The sequence below is a fragment of the Epinephelus lanceolatus genome, chromosome 20 (assembly GCF_041903045.1).
Source record: "Epinephelus lanceolatus isolate andai-2023 chromosome 20, ASM4190304v1, whole genome shotgun sequence".
NCBI lineage: Eukaryota > Metazoa > Chordata > Actinopteri > Perciformes > Serranidae > Epinephelus > Epinephelus lanceolatus.
Genome location: NC_135753.1, coordinates 22981594 through 23002853, shown reverse-complemented (window position 1 = coordinate 23002853; position 21260 = coordinate 22981594). Strand labels below are relative to the sequence as shown.

At 42.2% G+C, this 21260-nt stretch overlaps 1 protein-coding gene across 4 annotated transcripts in view; it reads left to right on the top strand.

Moving 5' to 3' along the window:
• myripb (myosin VIIA and Rab interacting protein b) overlaps nt 1–21260 on the top strand; it is a 188586-nt gene that overhangs the window by 135011 nt on the left and 32315 nt on the right. For all 4 annotated transcript variants that reach the window (XM_033638873.2, XM_033638872.2, XM_033638871.2 and 1 more), the window contains exon 4: nt 7601–7737. In XM_033638873.2, coding sequence (XP_033494764.2) covers nt 7601–7737 — 137 coding nt within the window. The remainder of the gene's footprint in view (nt 1–7600; nt 7738–21260) is intronic.

Below are 21260 nucleotides of genomic sequence, written 5' to 3'. Positions count from 1 at the left end.
TCCAAGTCCTCATAACAGAAATAAATCAATATTAATATCTCTTCTCGGCTCTGCACTACATTTGTTTTTGAATGGGCCCGTCTTGAGCTGAGGACATATTTGGGTTGCAGTTTACATATTTCTGTAACAGATCAGGGACAGCGAGGTAGAGTAGGGATAAGGCAAAGTTTCTTTCAGCGTATAGGGACAAATTTTATTCTCCATCACATATTACACCCTGCTGTTATTCAGCAAAAGACTCTATCTCCATTGTTACTCAGATCTTTGACCTCTCTGTAGAGGAGGACAAGGTTTTTTTCATTCATGGATCTGTAAATCCGTTAAACATCATCAATCGAAGGCTGATCACTGTTCTTTTAGTTTTCCCATTGCAGAAAATGATGCATGGGTCAGGGTTCTTAAAATCTACACCAGCCTGGCTCGCTTTGAAAGCCAATCTGTAACACTTGACACACAAACATATGCATTAATCAATGACCTGAACCCAATCAACAAACCCACAGACGGACCTCCTTACTGTTGGCTATATTGTATATCATTTCTGGTAAATATCACAATATAAAATGTGTGTTTCCTGTTTAAAAACAACAAAGGTAGGAAGACGCTAAGTACTCACATGTCTTGTAAGTGGTTACATCTCCAGTGTGATGTTGAGGGCACAGCAGATATCCTGTGAGGTTTGTTTACATGAGGACACAGCTAATAGGTACAGTGGTTTGTTTATGTGATGGAACAGAAGTGCATATTTAATGGATTTAATGGGGACAGAGAGAAGCTTTCTTGCTGTTAGGACACGGTTTTAGGCCTACATTTTCTCAGAGGGAATTAATTTTACCAGACATTATGACAGGGGAGATTTAAATATGTTGGACTTCAACAAATTTTGCTGGTCAAAAAATGGATAGTGGAAACCATGGGTGCAGCAGCACTGATGATAAAGCTGCTTGCTGTGAGTGTATGAGAGTAAAATAAGAGAAACAGGAAGAGGGGAAGAAAAGTTAAGGTTAAAGTCCCACTGATCCTCACACATGAGTGTGTGAAATTTGTTCTCTGCATTTGACCCATCCCCTGAGGGAGCGGTGAGCAGCAGCGGTGCTGCGCTCGGGAATCATGTGGTGATCTATCCCCCCAATTCCAACCCCTGATGATGAGTGGGAGGCATTGGGCAATAGGTCCCATTTTTATAGTCTTTGGTATGACCCGGCCGGGGATCGAACCCACGACCTCCCAGTCTCAGGGCGGACACTCTACCACAAGGCCACTGAGCTGGTGAAAAGTGGACTTGCACATTGTTTCTGTACGTTTTTTTAATAACGCTGCTATGTCACTGAATGACCTGCCTGCCCAGAACCCGCAATATTTTCTGACAAGCTTACCCGAATCCTCGATGTGGATTGACCCATGCATCACTTATTCCCATCCATCCCTTCAGAGGGTATCATACTAGATTTCAACTAGTTAGTTGAGGAGTTGTATTGATTAAAGGATTCCTGTAGGGATAATGGAGGGTTCTGTAGGAACAGTAAAATATCATCTGCATATGGGCTTAATCTGTTCTGTCAGGTGGGTCTTTGTTTACCCTTGATGATTGTGTTTTGATGGATTGGAGCTGCTAGAGGCTTAATGAATATTGCAAAGAGTAAGGAAAATGAGACCATCTGGGTGTATCCCTCTGTGTAAAGTGAATTTACATGAAGTCGTTTCATTGGTGGTGATAGTGGCCATACAGTAGGTAATGTGTGTAGAGTCCCCTATCCAGTTAAAAATGATTCACCAAACACACAATTTTGTTAATTTGCAATTAAGAAAGACTCCTGCTGAGTTCTTTTTTGAATGAGTGTAGTCAGCTTATATCCATCCATTTTTATCCACTTACCCAGGGCCGGGTTGTGGGGGCAGCAGGCCAAGCAAAGCACCCAAGACGTCCTTCTCCCCAGCAATGCTTTCTAGCTCCTCCTGGGGGACCCCAAGGCGTTCCCAAGCCAGATAAGATATCTAGTCCCTCCAGCGTGTACTGGCTCTGCACCAGGAGACATCCTGATCAGATGCCTGAACCACCCCGACTGACCCCTTTAAACACGAAGGTGCAGCAGCTCTAGTCCGACCTCCCTGCGGATGTCCGAGCTCCTTACCCTATCTCTAAGGCTGAGCCCAGCCACCCCACGGAGGAAACTCATTGTGGCTGCTTGCATCCGCAGTCTCATTCTTTTGGTCACTTCCCATGACCATAGGTGAGGGCTGGGACGTAGATGGACCAGTAAATCGAAAGCTTGTTGTCTTCTAGTTAGCTTAGCCTATAGTCTTTTAAATAATACCCTTTTAAACACTCCAATACATACAAAGATATAAGCTAAACATCTTTACATGCGAGCGGATATCTCTTCATGTCTTCTTTCGATATTTACATAAGACCAGTTTTTTATTACTTTTGTATTCCCTCATAAAAACTGAATTTTCATACATGCAGAAAAGTTTTATTCGGCAAACACACTGCTAGAGTTGATCTAAAGAAAGCAAAATTGTACTACATGTAATAACTCCTTCAGCTTTTCACTCATTAAGACCTCACAACTCGAGGGCTTTTACTTCGCCAACATCAGACGCTTTGATCTAACCCTGGAGCTGAGAACAATCTAATTTTTGTCTTATTTTCTTCTATTAACAAGAACAGTCACTCTGCTAGTCTTCAGAGGAGTCTATTTGATGTTCTGTTAAAGTCAGCCCCCACCTCTCTTTCTTCTCCCTTTGCTCCCCCTCTCTACAGCAGCCTCAACAGAAGCTGAACCAATTCATTAGAAGGCTCAGAAAGTCAATTATGGTAATGGATCCTTTTGCCAGGGGAGGTAGAAACTCAGCAAAGCCAGATACTTTTTATTGCACTTCCACATATTCTTCTATATATTTTATTTAGACCTCATTTAAATGTGCAAATCGATCTTCTGAAGTATAGAGGGCAAAAGGGCTGGAGAGAAGAGGGTTAGAAAGGAGGCCATGGTTCCACACATTCGAGCTAGAGCAAAGTGATGATAGAGGAAGGGTAAACCCAGTGTCAGGAGACCATCCACAGGAATCCCTCTTACTTATTCATGCAGCAACCGAGCATCAGGGAATCTCCCAGCCTCATTATGAAATGTGTGTTTGCAGAAGCTCACACAGCAGTGCAGCTCTTGCTTGAAAGCTTATCCACTCCACTCTCCTCCTTTCTTCCTATCTTTTTTAGATCAGATCACTCTAGGGAAGCAATGTCATGCTTCATTCATCGAGACGCCTCTCCCACTGTCCTAAATCCCTCTCCTTTTTCTCTGAAAGGGAAAGCTTGGCTAACTTCAACAAGTTTGTGGCAGTGAAGGGAGCAGATGCTTGAGCTGAAGTTTGCATTTACTTATCATCTGTTTTCGTGCCAAAAGGAAGTGACAGGCAGAAGAAAGACAGCATTGCACCACTTCGCAACTACATTCAAAGCCACACATTCATGCACGCATATTGAAACTAGAAAAGCACTCAGAGAGCGCAGACCTCAACCAAGCAGCTTGGATTTCCCACCATTTTATTATTTTATCCACTTTGCTTCAACCAGTTTTCACCAGAATTAAAATTAATAATACAATTAACAGTGTTTTCATCGTGTATAAATAGACATTTATCCACTCATTATTACCTAACCCAATTTAAAAATATAAACAGAACACCATGCATCTGAATTTAATACTGCTCTGTCTGTATGTGTCAATCATTTAATGTGTTGTTGTCAAGGCTGTTGCTATGATGCTTGCAGCTCTTTCTGACAGACCCTGTCAGTACAGTTTAACTGTCATGCTGATCTATGAACTGTACAGCTGGTCTTCTGTGTTAGAGTGTTGTTGTACTGTTTTCAAATTGATTGTTTTGATGGATTTTGGGAGACAAAACATGATTTGTCTTCTGTTGAGGCGCTGTCCATGGTGTTGAAAGGTGCACTCAGTAAGGTGTGCTAAGCGCTTAAATGTTTGTCATACTGATTAAAAAGTACATGCATAACTGCATATATGTGTGCTTGCATAAACGTGTGGTACACTTAAGTATGCTGGATTAGGTGTTTGAAAAAATATGGTCATCTTACATCATGTGCAATATTAAGACCCCTTTTCAAGATTTGTTTCAAAGTGAGTCGTGGGAGACATTTTAAAGTTGGCCAGAGATGGCATTTTCAAACAGTTCATGGTGCTAACCTTAGCTTTGCCAGCTACAGCTAAGATCAGTCTGCCAGTTATTTTTGTCCTTTTAGCTGAGATAATCCACAGTCACTAGCTAGAAATGAAAAGCATGCTTTTGCCCACCAGTGTCCGAAATCAAGGACTCATTTTTTTGAGTGGTATATCTGCCACTGTTATCTCAGAATACAAAGAATACAAGGCTTAGCAACAGTAACAAAGGTCTGTAGCAAACAGTCAATTATTTATTTTCATTTTCAGGGTGTGACCACGCATGCCACTCAGACATACTGCTAAATTTGAAGTCACCCACTGAGATAAGATCTCATAACCATAACCCTACAGCCCTCTGTCAGTCTTGAATATACCTTTCCAGTTCAAAGACCACTCCCTGTGGCTTCAGCTCATTTCAGAGTGCAGGTGGAACCTATTTGTATTTCTGCCTCGTGATGCCACCTGGACGCTGCGTTGCTCTTCCAGATTAATTTCTTTGCCTTCCTCCTCGGGCCCAGAGGGAGATAAAAAAGAGTCGGGACTCTTCACTGGAGCTCGGCAGCCACCATTAGAATGACTAGGTTGACCTGTAGCATGAAATTAAGGAGCCGAGGCCCACTGAGCAGCCCAGCTGATAGAGGCGGAGGATAATAAATCCACTGAGAAAGAGGAAGGGAGGGAATAGTGGAGGGAGGTTAAGAAGGAGGGGTGGTGGGATGGATGTGGCAGCCCATGCAGCCTCAGGGGCACTCAGGATCCCTTTATTAGCATGGCTATTTTCACCCTCACCTTCAGCAGCCTGTCTTTTCATTGAACAGAAGCATCAGTGTGCATGTGGGATTAACTCTAAATAAACGACAGTGCCTGTGTTCGTTGTAAAGAAGGAACATGTCACACAGGTGGAGCTAATTGATGTGTTTTTGAAGGTCTATGGCTGAGAGGAATAAGCTATATCCGGCTTTGGCAACACAGGCAGCACTTGTTAGCAGGATCAATTCATCATCATGGTATTTCGGGTCATAGGAAAAACAGCCTTTAGTGTCTCGACAAAACATGGTCTAATAATAATAATGTTACCAGTGACATCATAATTACCGGGTTATATCCATGTGTGTTAAAGTTTTTTGGTCAGTAGTTAAAGGTATATACTATGCAAGAATTGTTCGTCACTGTTCGTATGCGCAACATTCAAGCTTAGCGCCGTCTCTCTTCAGCTGCTCTTTCTGTGCTCACTAGCAGCAGTGAAAGCCAACCCCAATTCACTCTCGTTTGGACCTACAATTGTCTGCTTGACGTTTTGCCTTACTATATTTAGGGTTGGTGGAAAAAAATGAATACAGCATAGTATCGCAATATGTTTTGTGTGGCAGTTTCCTATCGTCACACAGTTTCAAGTATCGAGTTTTTATTATATAAATTACTAATATTACAAATACAAATAAAACATTAGGTAGCCACTTGAATAATCATCAGTTGCTTTTTCAGTCCACTAGATACATTTTGCTGCAAATACAATGATTAAAGTGAGATGAACAGACTGAAAACTTTGGCCCAATCCCATTTCTACCCTCTTAAATCTTGCCCTTGGTATTGAGTGCCCTCGTTTGCAAGATAACCCTTGATGAGGGAAGTGAGAAATATTAGAGTAGAGATCTTTCCCTAAGAAATGAGACACCATTTCATGCAAATCAACGTAGCTGACGTGCAGGCATACGTCACGCGTTGTAGCAACGCAAGATACCGGTAGTCATTCAGGTTTGAAAATGCCGGCTCCAGCGCTTGTGCTGTGTTTATTCTTCTCCGTCTGATGAATCAACGGAGAAGAAATGCTGAAAACAGGAGGTGCATACGACGTCTTTTAGTTCTGATCGATTTTGTTCGGGTAAGTCGATTTTACGCTAGTCCAACCATCTGTTGTTTTTATAGCCTATATTCCAATTGTACAGTAACAAATTGTTTTCCAAAACTTGCCGACGTTGCTGACTTCGCAAGGTGTTTCATCTTCCACTTCGTTGTAAGTGTGGGTCGGGGCTCCCTTGGAATCTAGGATGGGTTTTAAGTGTTGGAAACCACTACCTCAATTCTGTTTTGGGACACCACTAGCCTAGGTGAACACGCACAACCAAGTGCAAGTGGGTATTTCTAGGGGAAGTGTGGGTATTGGGGCCGGCCCTTTCTCTTAACTTACTTAAACTTAAAAGACTTAAAAGAGTCCTGTCCTGACTTCCTTGGGCAGACTGTTCCAGAGCCTCGGGGCCCTGACAGCAAACACTCTGTCCCCTTTAGTTTTCAGCCGAGCTTCTGGAACAGACAAAAGACCTCTGCCCAAGGACCTCAAAGTACGTCCTGGCATGTACGGTACTAAGTGGTTGCAGATATAGCTGGGAGAAATCCCTGCATACTGTATCTGTAAATACAAAAACATCACAGCAACATCACAGGATTAAAGTGCAAAAATGTGCTCTCTGTAGGTGCCGTAAGCTCTCAGTGTGTGCATAGGTGTATTTGTGCAGCATTCTTCGGCAACAACAACATGACAAAAATGTCTACGTGGTAAATGGTGATGTAAATAAACACAGTGTGTGTTTATCTGTCTGCGTGTGTTGTGTTTGCTCAGCCTCCCTAATGTGTGTAACAGTGGTGTGACAAAGCGAAAAGGAGAGCAGGAGGGACTGCGTGATTAAGCACCAAGTTGGCCGAGTTTCATGCAATCCGAGGCAACGCTGGCGCAAAGGGAACGCTTTTTCTTAGGGCTTTTCATAACCCTGCTGGTTATGAATTACTGCTTATGTAATCATCTGCTCTGTGCTGCTGAGGTCTGACTGGTTGGCATTCAAGCACCAATCAGCAGTGCACCATGAAATGAGGAAAAGCCTGGAAAATAATGTGACGTCACATCTGAGAGACGGAGGCATTAGCTGCTGTCATGCACATCACAATTCACAGCTTAGATCCTGCACAATATTACTGTAAATAAATACTTTTCATATCTTTAATTCAGCCTCCACAGAGAGATAGAGGCACTGCCATTGAATCTCCTTAAAAAGCCAATTATTTGCTTCAAATCAGAGTGCAGGGATTTAAATTTGACAGTGTGACAGCAAACACAAACATATAGTAAAAGTAGACAATAACACAAAAGCGCAGTCGTGCCTCAGTCATTTTTTTATTGAATTTTATCCCTCTTTCTTTCCTGAAATCATTGTCTATGAGGTCTGGTTATCTACCCTTCAATAATTAAAGACACCCGACAGTGGCAGTGTTGGCTTGAACTCAAAGTTATAATCCTGGTGTAATTATAATAAAATCTGATTCTTGCCTGTGTCCTTGCCATCTGTTCTTTTTGACTTAATATCATCTTTTTTCTGTCTTCCCCACCTCCCTTCCTTCCGTCTTTCTGTCTTTCTTGTCTGCAGGATTTTAAGGACACAGTCACTCGAATGGTATTATAACAACGTAAAGAGTCGCTTCAAGAGGTTCGGCAGCGCCAAGGTTTTGAAGACTCTGTACAGGAAGCACATTATAGAGAGAGGAGCGCTCTCAGATCTCCCAGGTAACTTCATCCTCTTGCATACTTTCGGCATCGTTTTGATCGCCATCTGTCTCTTTTCGACGTCGGTTTGTCCAGAGACGTAATTTAACTTCCACAAACAACAAAAAATGACTTTATTTAAGATACAAGGTTCTGATCGGACATTGCAAGTAAACACAGACGAGCCGACTTGATTGCTCATTAGTTTGCTTTGTTAAATGATCAGTCAATTTGTTACACACGTTTTATTCTCTCTCTGACTGATTCACTTAATTACTTTCTCACTGGCATGTAGAAACGCAGATTTCCCCACAGACAAACACACACATATGCACATGTCTCCAGGGTTTCGTTCAGGGTGGGCGATTGTTGAGTGGAACTATTTGTATTTCCACATTCTTCACACTTTAGTTCATTTGATTGCGATGTCGTTAATTTAATTTCAGGAAACCACTTTCTTACATGGCTGCAGATCAATTTTAAAAACACTCTTGTGATTTGAACATTTTCTTCATGTGTTGGTGTGTGTGTGAGTCAGTGGTGATGGTGATGGGCCACGAGTGAGCTGCCCTGTGGACTCATCCTGGCAGTTAATCCCTGCGGTGGCTCAGGCCACTTTGCACCCTCAGTGAATTGTTCCCGTGCAGGACATCAGCAGCAGGGCAGCTTTTATCAAACATCCCCCCCGCTCCAGATAACATTGTTTTGACCCAGCTGCAACATGATCGGTCTGCCTCTGTGGCTGACTACAAGGCATTATTTCCAACCCTGGTACATGGGATTAAATGGATGAAGAGAGCACAGAGGGGATAAATCAGGCCAGACTTGAGGCAGAAATGGATGAGGGTGAGATGAGGGGATGTTTAGGAATACATTGTGACCACAACTGGAGTTTATTTTCTCCGTCATGTATTAAGTGATCTTGTAACCCTGAGTGATACGGCCAAGGCGAATACATCATAATCATAAGAAATTATGTCTGCTGCTATGCAACCCACACAGCGGAGGAATTCAGCTACAGTAACTGGCAAAATCTATATCTGTTATTACCGCAACATTATTACATTTTCCTTTTTGCAGACAGCACGTCTCGCCATTGTGAAAGCCGGCATGACTATCTCTGTAGGATAAAATAGCTAGATTTGGCTCGCTGGGAGTCTAAAAATATGTTGGTCAGAAAGAAGCTTACAAGTATTTACCCTAATGACATGGTACGTTAGTTCAGTTCACATCTGTATTGTCTCACAAGAGAGGATTATTTATGCAGCAAGGCAGCATGAAAACATGAAAACACAACACATGACCACAATAAAAACACTAAGGCAACTTAAGACATCAAAAGTGCAGACGAAACAGAAGGCAGTAAAACGTAATGTGATAAAAGCAAAGAAAACTGCGAACATAAGAGTAGTGATAACCACTGAAGTGGCTTTAATGCTTTAGTTTATTAACTGTATGTGTCAGTCAGTCTGAAATATATAAAATTAAAGGCATCAGTTACAATAATGCCTAAATATCCTTTTAAGATTTACAGTTCAGTTACTTAAAGAAGCAGTGTGTAGGATTTAGTGGCGTCTAGCAGTGACGATTACAGATTGCAAACAGTTGAAACTTCCTTAATGGGCGAATAGTGAACTCCTGGTAAGGATTCCTTCAGTGGTTTTTACTGGGAGCTGAATTATCCACAGACATCTCTTCCTCTCCAAAACAAACAGACCAGGTGATTAAAACTGGTAGAAACACTGAATAACGCAGTTTCATGGCGCAAATCAGAGTTTCGTCAATGCCGTTTGGCTTGTCGCAGATAGATCACTAGCCTGGCATCTGCTGTGTTTGCTCGCCTTTTTTCTCTGATAACTTAAGGTCCAAATGTTAAGATGGTTTTTACTGGGAGCCAAATTATCCACAGAGATCTCTTCCTCTCCAAAACAAACGGACCAGGTTATTAAAACTGGTAGAAACATTGAATAAAGCAGTTTCATGTCACAAATCAGAGTTTCTTCAATGTTGTTTGGCTTGTCACAGGCAGGTCGCTAACCCAGCATCTGCTGCGTGTGCTCACCTTTTTTCTCTGATAACTTAAGATGCAAATGTTCAGAAGGTTTTAACTGGGAGCTGAATTATCTGCAGAGGTCCGTTCTTTTCCAAAACACATGGACCTGGTGGTTTAAAGCGGTAAAACACTGAATAAAGCAGTTTCATGTTACAAATCAGAGTTTCTTCAATGCTGTTTGGCTTGTCACAGACAGGTTGCTAGCCTGGCATTTGCTGTGTGTGCTCACCTTTTTCTCTGATAACTTAAGATCCAAGTGTTCAGAAGGTTTTAACTGGGAGCCGAATTATCTGCAGAGGTCCTTTCTTTTCCAGAACAATCAGATGTGGTGATTTAAACAGGTAGAAACTCTAAATAAAGCAGCTTCATGTTAAAATCAGTGTTTCTTCAATGTTGTTTGGCTGGTGGCATCTGCTGTGTGTGCTTGCCTTTCTTCTCTGATAATTTGCAAACGTTCAGAAAGTTTTAACTGGGAGCCGAATTATCTGTGAAGGTCTCTTTTTTTCCAAAACAATCAGAAATCGTGATTTAAAGAGGTAAAAACACTGAAAAAAGCAGTTTCACATTAAAATCTGTGTTTTTCTAAAGCTGTTCGGGTCGTCACAGAGGGGCTGCTATCTATGTTGGTGGAACGTGAGAAAACCCAAATAGCCCTATGTAAAGCCAGTGTTCAGTTGGTCCGTTCTGGGCAACTGTAGAAACATGGTGATGTAGCAGGGTGAATGCCGTGGATGAGGACCTGCTTCTAATGTAGATCTAAACGGCTCATTCTTAAGTAACTAAAACATGACGATTCGTATTTTCAGGTGATTATACACTAAATAAAACAAACTTATTATATTATATTGTATTTCTGCCAATATATCTCCTCTCCTCTCCTCTTCTCTCCTCTCTTACATCATCTGGGGTAGAGGAGGAAGGATTATGCGACTCGGCTGCCGGTCTCTCGGCTCACATGAGCCCAGCAGATTAAACCACTTTCAATTCTCAAATACTCACATCGCCGCTCCCACTAACTGGCTAGCTGACTTGCCATATGATTACAGATATACTGTGATGTATGTGCATGCGCAGGCCCTGAATGTTGTCTCAAATGGGAGAAACATTAGGTTTTTTGACCGGCAAAAATCAGTCCCTGAATTATGGTACCTTGTTTTTGCTCATTTTGTGTATTCTTGTGTGTTTACATGAGAAATCTTGTTTTTTAACCCTTTACCCACCCCCTTCATGTTTTATATCAGACTGACTTCAGAGGGACTGTGAAAATGTCACCAAAAAATCCAATGCTACACCTGTCAAAAGTATGATTGGGTTTTAATTTATTTGGGAAAAAAAGCCTTTTCAAACCTCTTGTGCAGCAAATAAATGGAAATGTCAAGTGTTTCTACAAGCTTGTAACAAACAGATTACTGTGATGTACATCAGGACATTTGTGCTTTCAGTTGAACATAATGAGATTTTACTTCAGCAAGTAAATCAGCACTAGATTGGAAAAAATCAATTAGATAAAGATGTTGCTCGTTAGCAAACTGATGTTTCAACCTCTCCATTTTGCTCCAACAAAATGAGCTTTTATTATGTAGCCAAGAAACTCTGCCAGAGTCTTATTACTGGTCTCCTCTATTCATGCATATAGACAGGCAGCCGCAGGAATGTAAAACATTCCCGTAAAGCTGTTTCCCAACCATATGTGGCATATAGGCTGCCTCTACACGTGAGCTAGTAAAGTTTGTATTTTTATTATCACCGAGGGGCCGATGCTTGTGAAATCAATTCTGTACGAGTGTGAAATGTCAGCTGACAAGAGAGATGTGACTGTTGTACATCTATCATGTCTCCCGAGAGACTGTGCGACCTTCAAACCAACAGGAAGACAACAGGGAGTGAACGATTTGTACTTTCCTGTCCATCATCTCCAGTGGAAGGGAGTAATACTCCTGTGTGACCTGTTACAAATGCCATACCGTCCTCTGGGTATATAGGTGTGTGTGTGTGCAGGAGAAAGTGAGAGTGTTGCACTGCATGATAGATGAGGCACCTGGAGAGTTTTAACATTAAACCTGGATGAAGTGTTGGTAACCATATACTGTAAAAAGGAACAAGTAACACATCAGACAAGAAAAGACTCGAATGAAATCAACCATCTATGACATTTTTTTGCTCGAGCAGCTGAATTTCCGTTCTTTCATAACTGATTCAAGTACCTCATTAAGTGGTTCTGCAGATGCTGAGCATTGATCCGAGTACCTATTAAATTAGTAATTAACGCCTTGATGCCAGCATAGCATGAAATAAAACGGTTGTGTTTACTTGTATGTTAATGTATTCTGTAGCACTAAACACTCTTAGCCTTTGGTGCACCAGAGACTGTGTCAACAAACTGAAATTAGATGTAACAGTGGAGCAGCTGTATCGTGTTGTGCTGAAAGGTTAGAGGAGGAAAAAGTTTTTTCAATTAAAAAAGAACATCTTACTTTATCAAATTAAATGAAGTGACAAAATTAAAACATTAGAACTGTAGAAGCATGTAAACATGTAAGATTACTGGGAGATAAATACCACTCTCAAGTCTATTTGCTAAATATGATGCTACAGTAGCGCCAGCTGCTAGTTAGCTTAGCATAAAGACTGGCAACAGGAAGGTCCAAAGGTAACAAAATCCACGTACCAGTGCCTCTAAAACTCACTGATTAATACGTCATATTTTTGTAAAACCAAAGTGCACGTTGTAGTTTTTGGGGGGTTATGTGCTGGACAAACTTATGGTGACAACAAAGCTCCAGGGGCTGTATTCACAAACATTCTGAGAGTCCTCTAAGAGAGCTCCTGACTTAAGGTCCTTGCTAAGGAGTGATTTAGGAAAGTTGTCAGAGCAACTCTGAGCAGGGAAGGACAGAAACTTTTATCTTAGTGAGGAGGTGTGAGTGATCCCATTGCTAGGTGTGATGCATTCTTGTGACAGATGTGATTGGTTGTCACAGACACACCCTTTTGTGAGCCTGCAAGGTGTGGACACCTAGTGGAAATGAAAAGAACTGCGTGACAACATGAGACTGAAAGTGTGATCACTCTGCTCATGGAAGGTTGAGACAGACCAAAGTCATCACTGCTGCACTGTTGCAGTTTTTCAGTTTTCTCTTCTAGTATCTTGACCATTTCATTGCGCTGGGTGGGAAATGTGTGTGTACCCCTAATGAGATCGACCACACATATTATCCCTGCACAGTCTAATCTGTAGCATTTCATTTACTCACTGTCATCAAGCGTTTGGAGAATATTTCTCCTACGTCTTCGTGTTTCCACCATTTTCTCCTCTACTTAAGAACCTCTTAAGCCTCTTAAAAGTCCTCTCAACTCCCAACTATTTTTCACCTTAGGAGCTAATTTAAGGTCTAAGATGCTCTGTGAGTAACTTTTATCTTTACAAGGACCTAGTCTTAGCTTTAAGAGGAAATTCTAAGAAAATGTCAAAGTAGTTTCTTAGAATTTTGTCACTAGGAGCAACTCTTAGCACTACGAAGCTACACTTTGGTCTGTACAGATTGGTTTGTACAGATTAAACAAACCTGATATAATGTTGTTGTTAGTGAGTTTTGAGGTGCTAGTGGGCAGATTTTGTTCCCTTTGAACAGAGTCAAGTTGGCTCGTTCCCCCTGTTTACAGTCTGCGTGCTAAGCTAAGCTAATCAGCCACTGTCTGCAGCGTCATATTTACCATACAGACATGAGAGTGGTATGTGTCTTCTCATCTAACTAATCTGTCTCAGAGGATGCAAAGATTTTTCCCCCCTAGGATGGCAAAGGCATGACCACCAACTCTGCCTCTGATTGGCTCATCCTGGCCACTATCAAAGACCCCTGGCACTGGCCAGCTATCAAAGACCCCTGGCACTGGCCAGCTATCAAAGACCCCTCTCGTCTCACATTATCAGACCTGAGACAACAATTTCCAAGCTAGCAATCTACACGCTCAAATGACTTTACATGTTTTATGTGGAGTTTTCTTTCACAGGGATTTAGCCATTTTAATGCAAGCGCTTGCGCCTCCACCAAAACAGGTTCCCTCTTGACACTAGGACACCCTCGTTGCATCCTGGGTCATGCTCCTCAGGATTGCATAGGTCTGGCTATGCAAGACTAACCCTTGACAAGACAGCAAACATGTTTAGATCCCAAAATGTTGAACTATTCCTTTAAAAAGTGAGTATTCAGAAATTAAGAAGTTTATTTGAGGACTTGGGTAGACATTTCTGAGTCTTGCACTACACTCCAATGCTCTGCTTTGGCTGCACGTCTCTGTAAAATTGATCTGAGCATTATGTTTGTTTCCACCGTGATAAATCGGTGTGAGCACTCTGGCTAATACTTGTAAGTTTTATAACGGCTCAGCTATTCATGTAATATCTCCATCACAGTGTAATTTTTCTACATCACTCTCTACCTCTCTCGTCTGGTTTTATGGTAAAGCATCAAAAAAAATTTGCCATGAAATGCAACGTGATGAGACTGTTTGAAATATCAAAAGCAAAAAAATATGACTTCTTTTTTTTTTCTTCTTTTTTTTGACACTTAAATCTCATTCATTTCAAACAGGGGATTACTGTTGTCCCACTTTTCTCCTGCCTTTTGTGTTTGCTGTCACATCCCACCAAATGTCTGTGGGAGGCGTTCCACCTATCCAGTAAGATGACGGTGACTCGAGAAATGTTCAAACATATTATCACCTTCAAACATGCTATTCTCTCTGGGAAATTGAGAGAAGGAGAAGCAGAAGGAAAGCAGTGCAGTAGTTTGAAGCTTTCTGTGGCTGCAGCCACCTTTTCAGTCCGATAGCGAAGGTAGAGATGAAGTCCTTATGTATGTGGGACAGAGGACACAGTGATGCACAGGGTACATCTTAATGCACAGTTACTTCTGATTTTTATGAGTGAAAAACTAAGAGTACTCCTCTTTAATGCATTTTGTTTCTGTGTCTGACAGAACAGACTACACATGCCTCACCAGAGCTGCAGTGAATTATGGGACGTGTAGACAAATAGTCAGGAGACAAATGACTAAAAATAAGCACATGGTCTGCATCAGTTTTCATGTATAAACTTGAGAGGTTATATATCCACTTCAGAGTTTACAAGGATGCTTAGCTAACAGCTGACAGTCAGATTGTTGTTGGTTTATGAATCATCTAAGTTGAGTTGTGAGTTTGCCCTCATACAGTTTTTCTGACCGTCTCTTCTGTGCTGCGTGAATGAGCCAGTGTCAAAGTCCAACATGTGGGCTTCCATCTCAGCTGCTGAAGAGCTTTCCATTCACAGGCTGTTTTATTGGAAAAGATACAGAATAAATACATATAAATGAGAAGCTGCAACCTCGCAAGTTGGGTTATCGTTCAGCGTTAATTGAAGTTTGCCCTCCGATCACCTTTCAAATCTGTGGGTATGTTTCTGAAATCCTAATTCACTCTTGGCTCAACTTGTATTTCGTGTTGTTATGCCAAATATCCGGTCCGCTTTTTAAGTGAGTCGACCAAGGTCAGGTAATATCTCCAATTCGTTTCAATTTTACTCGCTGTGGGAATTTTTTTTTTTACGGTTGCTGGGTGCAGCTAAACTAAATGAATACAGATACCGTGAAACCGATCAGCCACAACACCGGCACGTCCCACGAATGCTCATCAGACTTGGATCTGGGACTCTTGAGGCTAGGTCAACACCTTGAAAAATGCATTGTTCTGCTGGGAAACCTTGGGTCCTGCTATATATGTGGATGCTACTTGACGCGCTCCACCCACTCAAACACCGTTGCCGATCGAGCAAACTCCCTCATCGCAACAACACTCCCTGATGGCACTGGCCCCCCCAGCAGCACAATGCCCCATGCCGCACCACAAAAACTGTTCAGAAATGGTCCAAGGAACGTGGCAAAGAGCTTAAGGCCTTGACCTGGCCTCCAAATTCCCCAGTTCCCAATCTGACTGAGTATCTGTGGGACGTGCCGATACCCCAGACATGTCGCCCATCCAAGGTGGGGCCTCTACGGATTGGACGTAGCTCTGACACGTCAAGGTATGGACAAGGGAAGTCTGGGGATGCCCTGTGGTGTTTGGCACCAAGGTCTTCACGGCAGATCCTCTAAGTCCTGTGGGCTGCAAGATAATGTACCAGCATGTCCCAAGGATGCTCAATTGGATTTGGATCCAGGAAATTTGGAGTCCAGGTCAAAGCCTTAAGCTCTTTGTTATGTTCCTTTGGCCATTCCAAACTACGCAGTGAGCCAAGTCATTGACATCAACTTTGACATCCCTAACATATATATATATATATATATATATATATATATATAAAATGGGGATTTGATGTCATCTTGTCAAGCAGAGTGAGCACTGCATGTGATGCTGCTGATCCATTTTTGTCCAGTGGCCACTTAACCAAAAACTGTCTCAACCATCAACATTAAACACCAGTGCAGTAGGTCAGATGTGGCTCATCTAGTGAGTCAGCGCCAGGACAATGTGAACAGTGACCTTTCTTCCATTGCTTTCCTCTGAAATAGTGAAGCGCAGTGTTGCAAACAAAGCACGAGGACCTCCTGATTCACCTCTTTCAATAGAGTTGTACTCATTCAAGACTTTCTGCAGCACCTAAAAGATAGCCCTACTGTAATTTGGCTCAAGCACTTCAGACTCTCACAGGTGTATTGTCGCTTTTTGGAGCACTTGCACGGCCTGTGTTCTTTGAGCTGAAAGCTTGGCGACTCAGAATACAGTGCTCTGTCTGTGGGGATTGGAGGGCAGAATGTTAAACAGGAGCCCAGAGCCACTGCTGTTGGAAAGCAAACAACTACAGGGCTCGGACCACATCGGTGTCAAGAATGCACTGACTGTATTTGTGTGGTACTTACGGCCCATCGGGCGCATGTGAGCCTGCCTTTGATGGTGGACCAAAGTGTGTTGAATGAAGGAGACGTACTGAAAACTCTGACCTTTAGCAGCTGGACCTGACTAGCTGGTCTGTACCATATACATTCATTCTCTGATCTGATTTTAAGGGGTATTTTGTGCCTTTTTGGGGGTATTTGGAGCATAATATTTGTGCAGCTTTAATCATAATATAGCTCACATCCCACACGTCTTCATATCTGCTGAGAACAGAAGACAATAGTGCCCTTTCACCCAGTTCAACATTGATCTCTATTACTGAGCTCTTTGCGAAATTGTTTGATGTTTTTGTTTCATGCAGTGGTTTGTGTGGGATTGACATTTTCTTCTGCTGCTGGCGACAGCAGAAGCAGCCAATAGAACATTGCGTTTTACTCCTGGCTGCGTTCTGGGTGGTTTTCTGCAGCATTGTTCTGGTCCAGGTTCATGCACTAGAAGGATTAGCCCAGTCAGGCTCCTTTTAAGTCAGACACAGTGGCCCGCAGGTGACAGGAGCTGCATTATGAAAATGTAAAAAATGTAATACTAAGAGCTTGTGCTAATTATTTAAGACATTTTTGCTCCTTCATTTCGTATTCCACCTCCATCATTTGAACTTTAAAGGCCATGTTGGCCCTGAGACCAATTATTTTCTGCACACACATACACACGCACGCACTTGTAAATGCTGCAAGCACCACCTGAATTGTCAGTATTAAAAAAAAATATTAATATTTTCCAAAGAATGCAGTTTTGTCCTGAAACACCCTATTTCCATTTTTATGACAGATTTAAATTACACTGGCATCACCTCCACAAAAGGTGAGTAAAAGTCTTATCTCCCAAATAAAAGAGAGGAATAAAGCGAAGCGTTTGTTTACTTTCCACTACCTCCCAGCCTGGCGTGATGTAAACAGACATCCTGTCGGTTCAGCCGTTGTTCTGAGGACGTTGTTTATGAGACTGTGTGTGCTGCCAGATGCTGTATTGTAATTGAAAGGAAACCGTCTGGACTCTCCTTCCTCCTCCTGCTGCCGCTGCTGGCACTTCAGGAACGTTAGCTCTAAGTGGAACTTTACTGGCTCATTTATTTATACAGTCTTTTGTGAGTTCCCTCTGTCTCTCTGCATATTCTCTTTTTATGACACTTTATTTCACTCAGCTTAATCCCCACATTGAATGTGCAGTTTGCAAAATGTCTAAATTTTCAGGCCAAAACAAGACGATTTTCTAAATTGGCAAGCCACATTATTCAACTCAATGTTCATCTGTCTTATTGAAAGCCCAGCTCAGAACAAAGCCATTTTAAAATGTAGCATCGGTGTGAATCGGCTCGTCTCACTTTGACTCAAGCTGCCTGATGATGTCACCTGTGACTCAGCTTGTCAAGTCAGCAGTGACTGGTTTTGGAGCATAGGACACGTCACCTGTTTCAACAGCTTGTAGTGAAGTCAGCTGGTCAAGTCAGTTACGAACTGTCAGCCGGGGCCCATTCAATCTGAGAACGGTGTGCACCATTATTCTATAGTATCCAGACTGAACGACGTTTCCTCAAAGTTGCTCGCAGTGGGCTTTGAGGTACATTTTCCTTTCACTTCGTGGGTGCTTTAGAAGTGTGACAGTCAGCAACGATGTGTATAAACCCCACTGTGTTGAGAAGGCAGTTTGCCACTGTTATATTAAAGTAGTTTCACTAGGTGCTAACTTTTTCTGGCAATATGCAGTTACATTTCTTTAAACTGCAAATCATTTATTGACAATAACAGCAGGAAATCAAAGCAGATTGGTTGTTATAATAACAAAGAGAAGAATTCCCAGTACAGACATACGCTTGTATCTTTTCCATTTTCTCTGATCAAAAAGGTAATGTGGTTCTCCCACTCTTTCAAACACACACACATTTGCACACTCAGACACCCTTGCAGATGCAGGCGACCGCTGTCGTCTATGCAGTTACCATGGCAATATCGAGCGATTTCCTACTCCACTCCCTTGAGTGGCGTGATGGCAAGCGGCGAGGAACAAAGGTGAGACAATGGTCATGTTGAGAAAATATAGAAGTTGAACATGAGGAGGAATGTACTGGACTCACACACACACACACACACACACACACACACACACACAGACGCACGGTGACCTGCCACCACCTCTGTAATAACGAGGTCCATTCAGGGCCAATTAGAAATGAACACATGGCTCTGTTGTGTCACACTAGTGATTGTATCACTGCTGCCTCGTCAGATATGACTCATTGATGAACGGCAGACGTAAGTGGAAAGAATGACAAACAAAACAATGATGTGGTGTCCCCCCTCTCAGTTATCACTGTCATCTTAAAAATACTGTAGATGTTAAATCAGGAGTGGTGTCCGAAATATTGCATCTGGCATTAAACATTGTCATTTGATCCTTTGTTAATATGAAAATATTGATTATAGCAGCTTTAAATAAAGGATCTCAGTACTTTTATCAGTGGTTAGATGCAATATTTCAGACACTGCTCTTGATTTAAAGGGATAGTTCACCCCAAAGTCAAAAATACATATTGTCCCTATCGCCTAGTTGCAGAGTGCTGGAGATATCGGCCGTAGAGATGTCTGCTTTCTCTGAAATATAATGGAACTAGATGGCACTCAGCTTGTGGTGCTCAAAGCATCAAAAATGATTTGATGAACTCAACAGCAATGTCTCTTTCCAGAAATCATGACCAAGTTGTTGTGAGCAGTTTCATGTAGGGACTATTTTCTCTCTACAACTGTGTCACTGTGCAGAAGGAAGCGTCCATCTACTGCTAGCTCACCTAGAATCCTCTCTCATCCATGAGTAGATGCACACTTCCTTCTGTGGGGTGATACCATTAGCGGGTGTATTTTGATAGAAAGAAAATAGTTCCTACATGAAACTGCTCACAACAAGGTCTGTGGATTGTCTTGAGTAACTGGGTCATGATTTCTGGAAAGAGACATTGATGTTGAGTTTTTCAAATGTACTTTTTTTTGGCACTTTGAGCACCACAAGCCGAGTTCTAGGTCCATTATATTGGAGAGAAGGCAGACATCTCTACGGCTGATAAACTGTATACAACATTTGGCAAGTCACACCAAAACTATCTAGACTGATAAATAGCACTACAGGTAAGAGTAAAATATGTATTTTTTGAATGACACATAGAAGCATTTTGTGATCTGACAGCTCCATTTGCACAATGGCATCATTAGTCTGTGCACTTTTGAACCTTTGCAAATGACTGTTTATAGATGAATCTGTTTTTTGATGTGACAATTGAGGTCTGGTTAGATTAGAAACAAAAACTACTTAGTGAGGTTATATATGCAGATGATCTGGTAATCTTCTGCCCGTAAAGAGCTGGCCTACAACAGCTGTTGAAGATTTGCTCAAACTATGGTGCTGACATCAAATATAATGCCAACAGAAGTGAAGAAGACAGAAAATTAGTATTTCCTGGATTCTTTCAATCGGATGTGGCTCTTAGAGTGTGTAATGAGATGAAATGTCTCGGCCATTATATTGTCAGTGATTTAGCTGATGATGTGACAGTGCCACAAGTTATGCACAAGCTAATATGTTTGCTCGCAAATTCAGCATGTGCTCAGTTAATGTAAAGATAGCTCTTTAGAGCATTTTGTACCCCGCTGTATACTGCCCACTATAGAAGAGTAACATGCAAAGACTTAGTGTGGCCTATAATGATGGCATGAGACTGCTTCTTAAACTTCCAGGATGGTGCAGTGCAAACCAAATTTTTGTAAATGTCAGTGTGCCCAGCTGCCCTGCCTTAATACAAAATCTTATATATTGATAAATGTGCAGGCTCTCTGTCTCAGAAAATGGTATTATCTAGGTTTTGGTCAACCCTGATTGAGACTGTGGGGCCACCGGCTCTCCAGCTTGTTTGTGGGTGCAGTTTATTGAGTTATGTGCGGATGTCTACAAGACAACAAACCAACTGCCTGTTCGCTGGTATCGCTCCAGCTGAGGTCAGACCAGAAGCAGCCATGCTGGCCCTCGCTTGAAAGGCACAGACGAGTGAATCCCACCCCATAGCACTTGCATCTCAAGTCCTGGCGCCCCTTTGCCAAACATGCAAAGAAGAACTGCTATGTACAACAACATCTGACACCTCCAAGGCTGCCTGGGTCAAGGCAAGATGGAGGGACCAGTGGAAGTCAGCACCACTCCACTCCAGCTCCACCACTACACTGAAGACCCCACAGATGTTCACAGCCAGAATCTGCCCCGAAAGCAATGGACAACCCTCAGTTGCCTGAGGACAGGCGTATGATGCTTCGGGCCAGCAATGCAAAAATGGGGTCTGGGGGACAGTGCCCACTTCGAATGCGGGGATCCACTACAAACAGTGGAACACAATAACCAGCTGCCCCAAACACTGGCCCCCAGTTGGCGATTGTGGTCTAATTGACCTCAACGATGAAAACTGGACTGGCTTGCCTCAAGGAAGTTGAAGGTCTAAGGACGTATGCCAGAAGAAGAAGACTGAATTATGTCTTTTTATATATGAACTTGCATTATGTAGTGTTGGGTATTTCTCGTATTC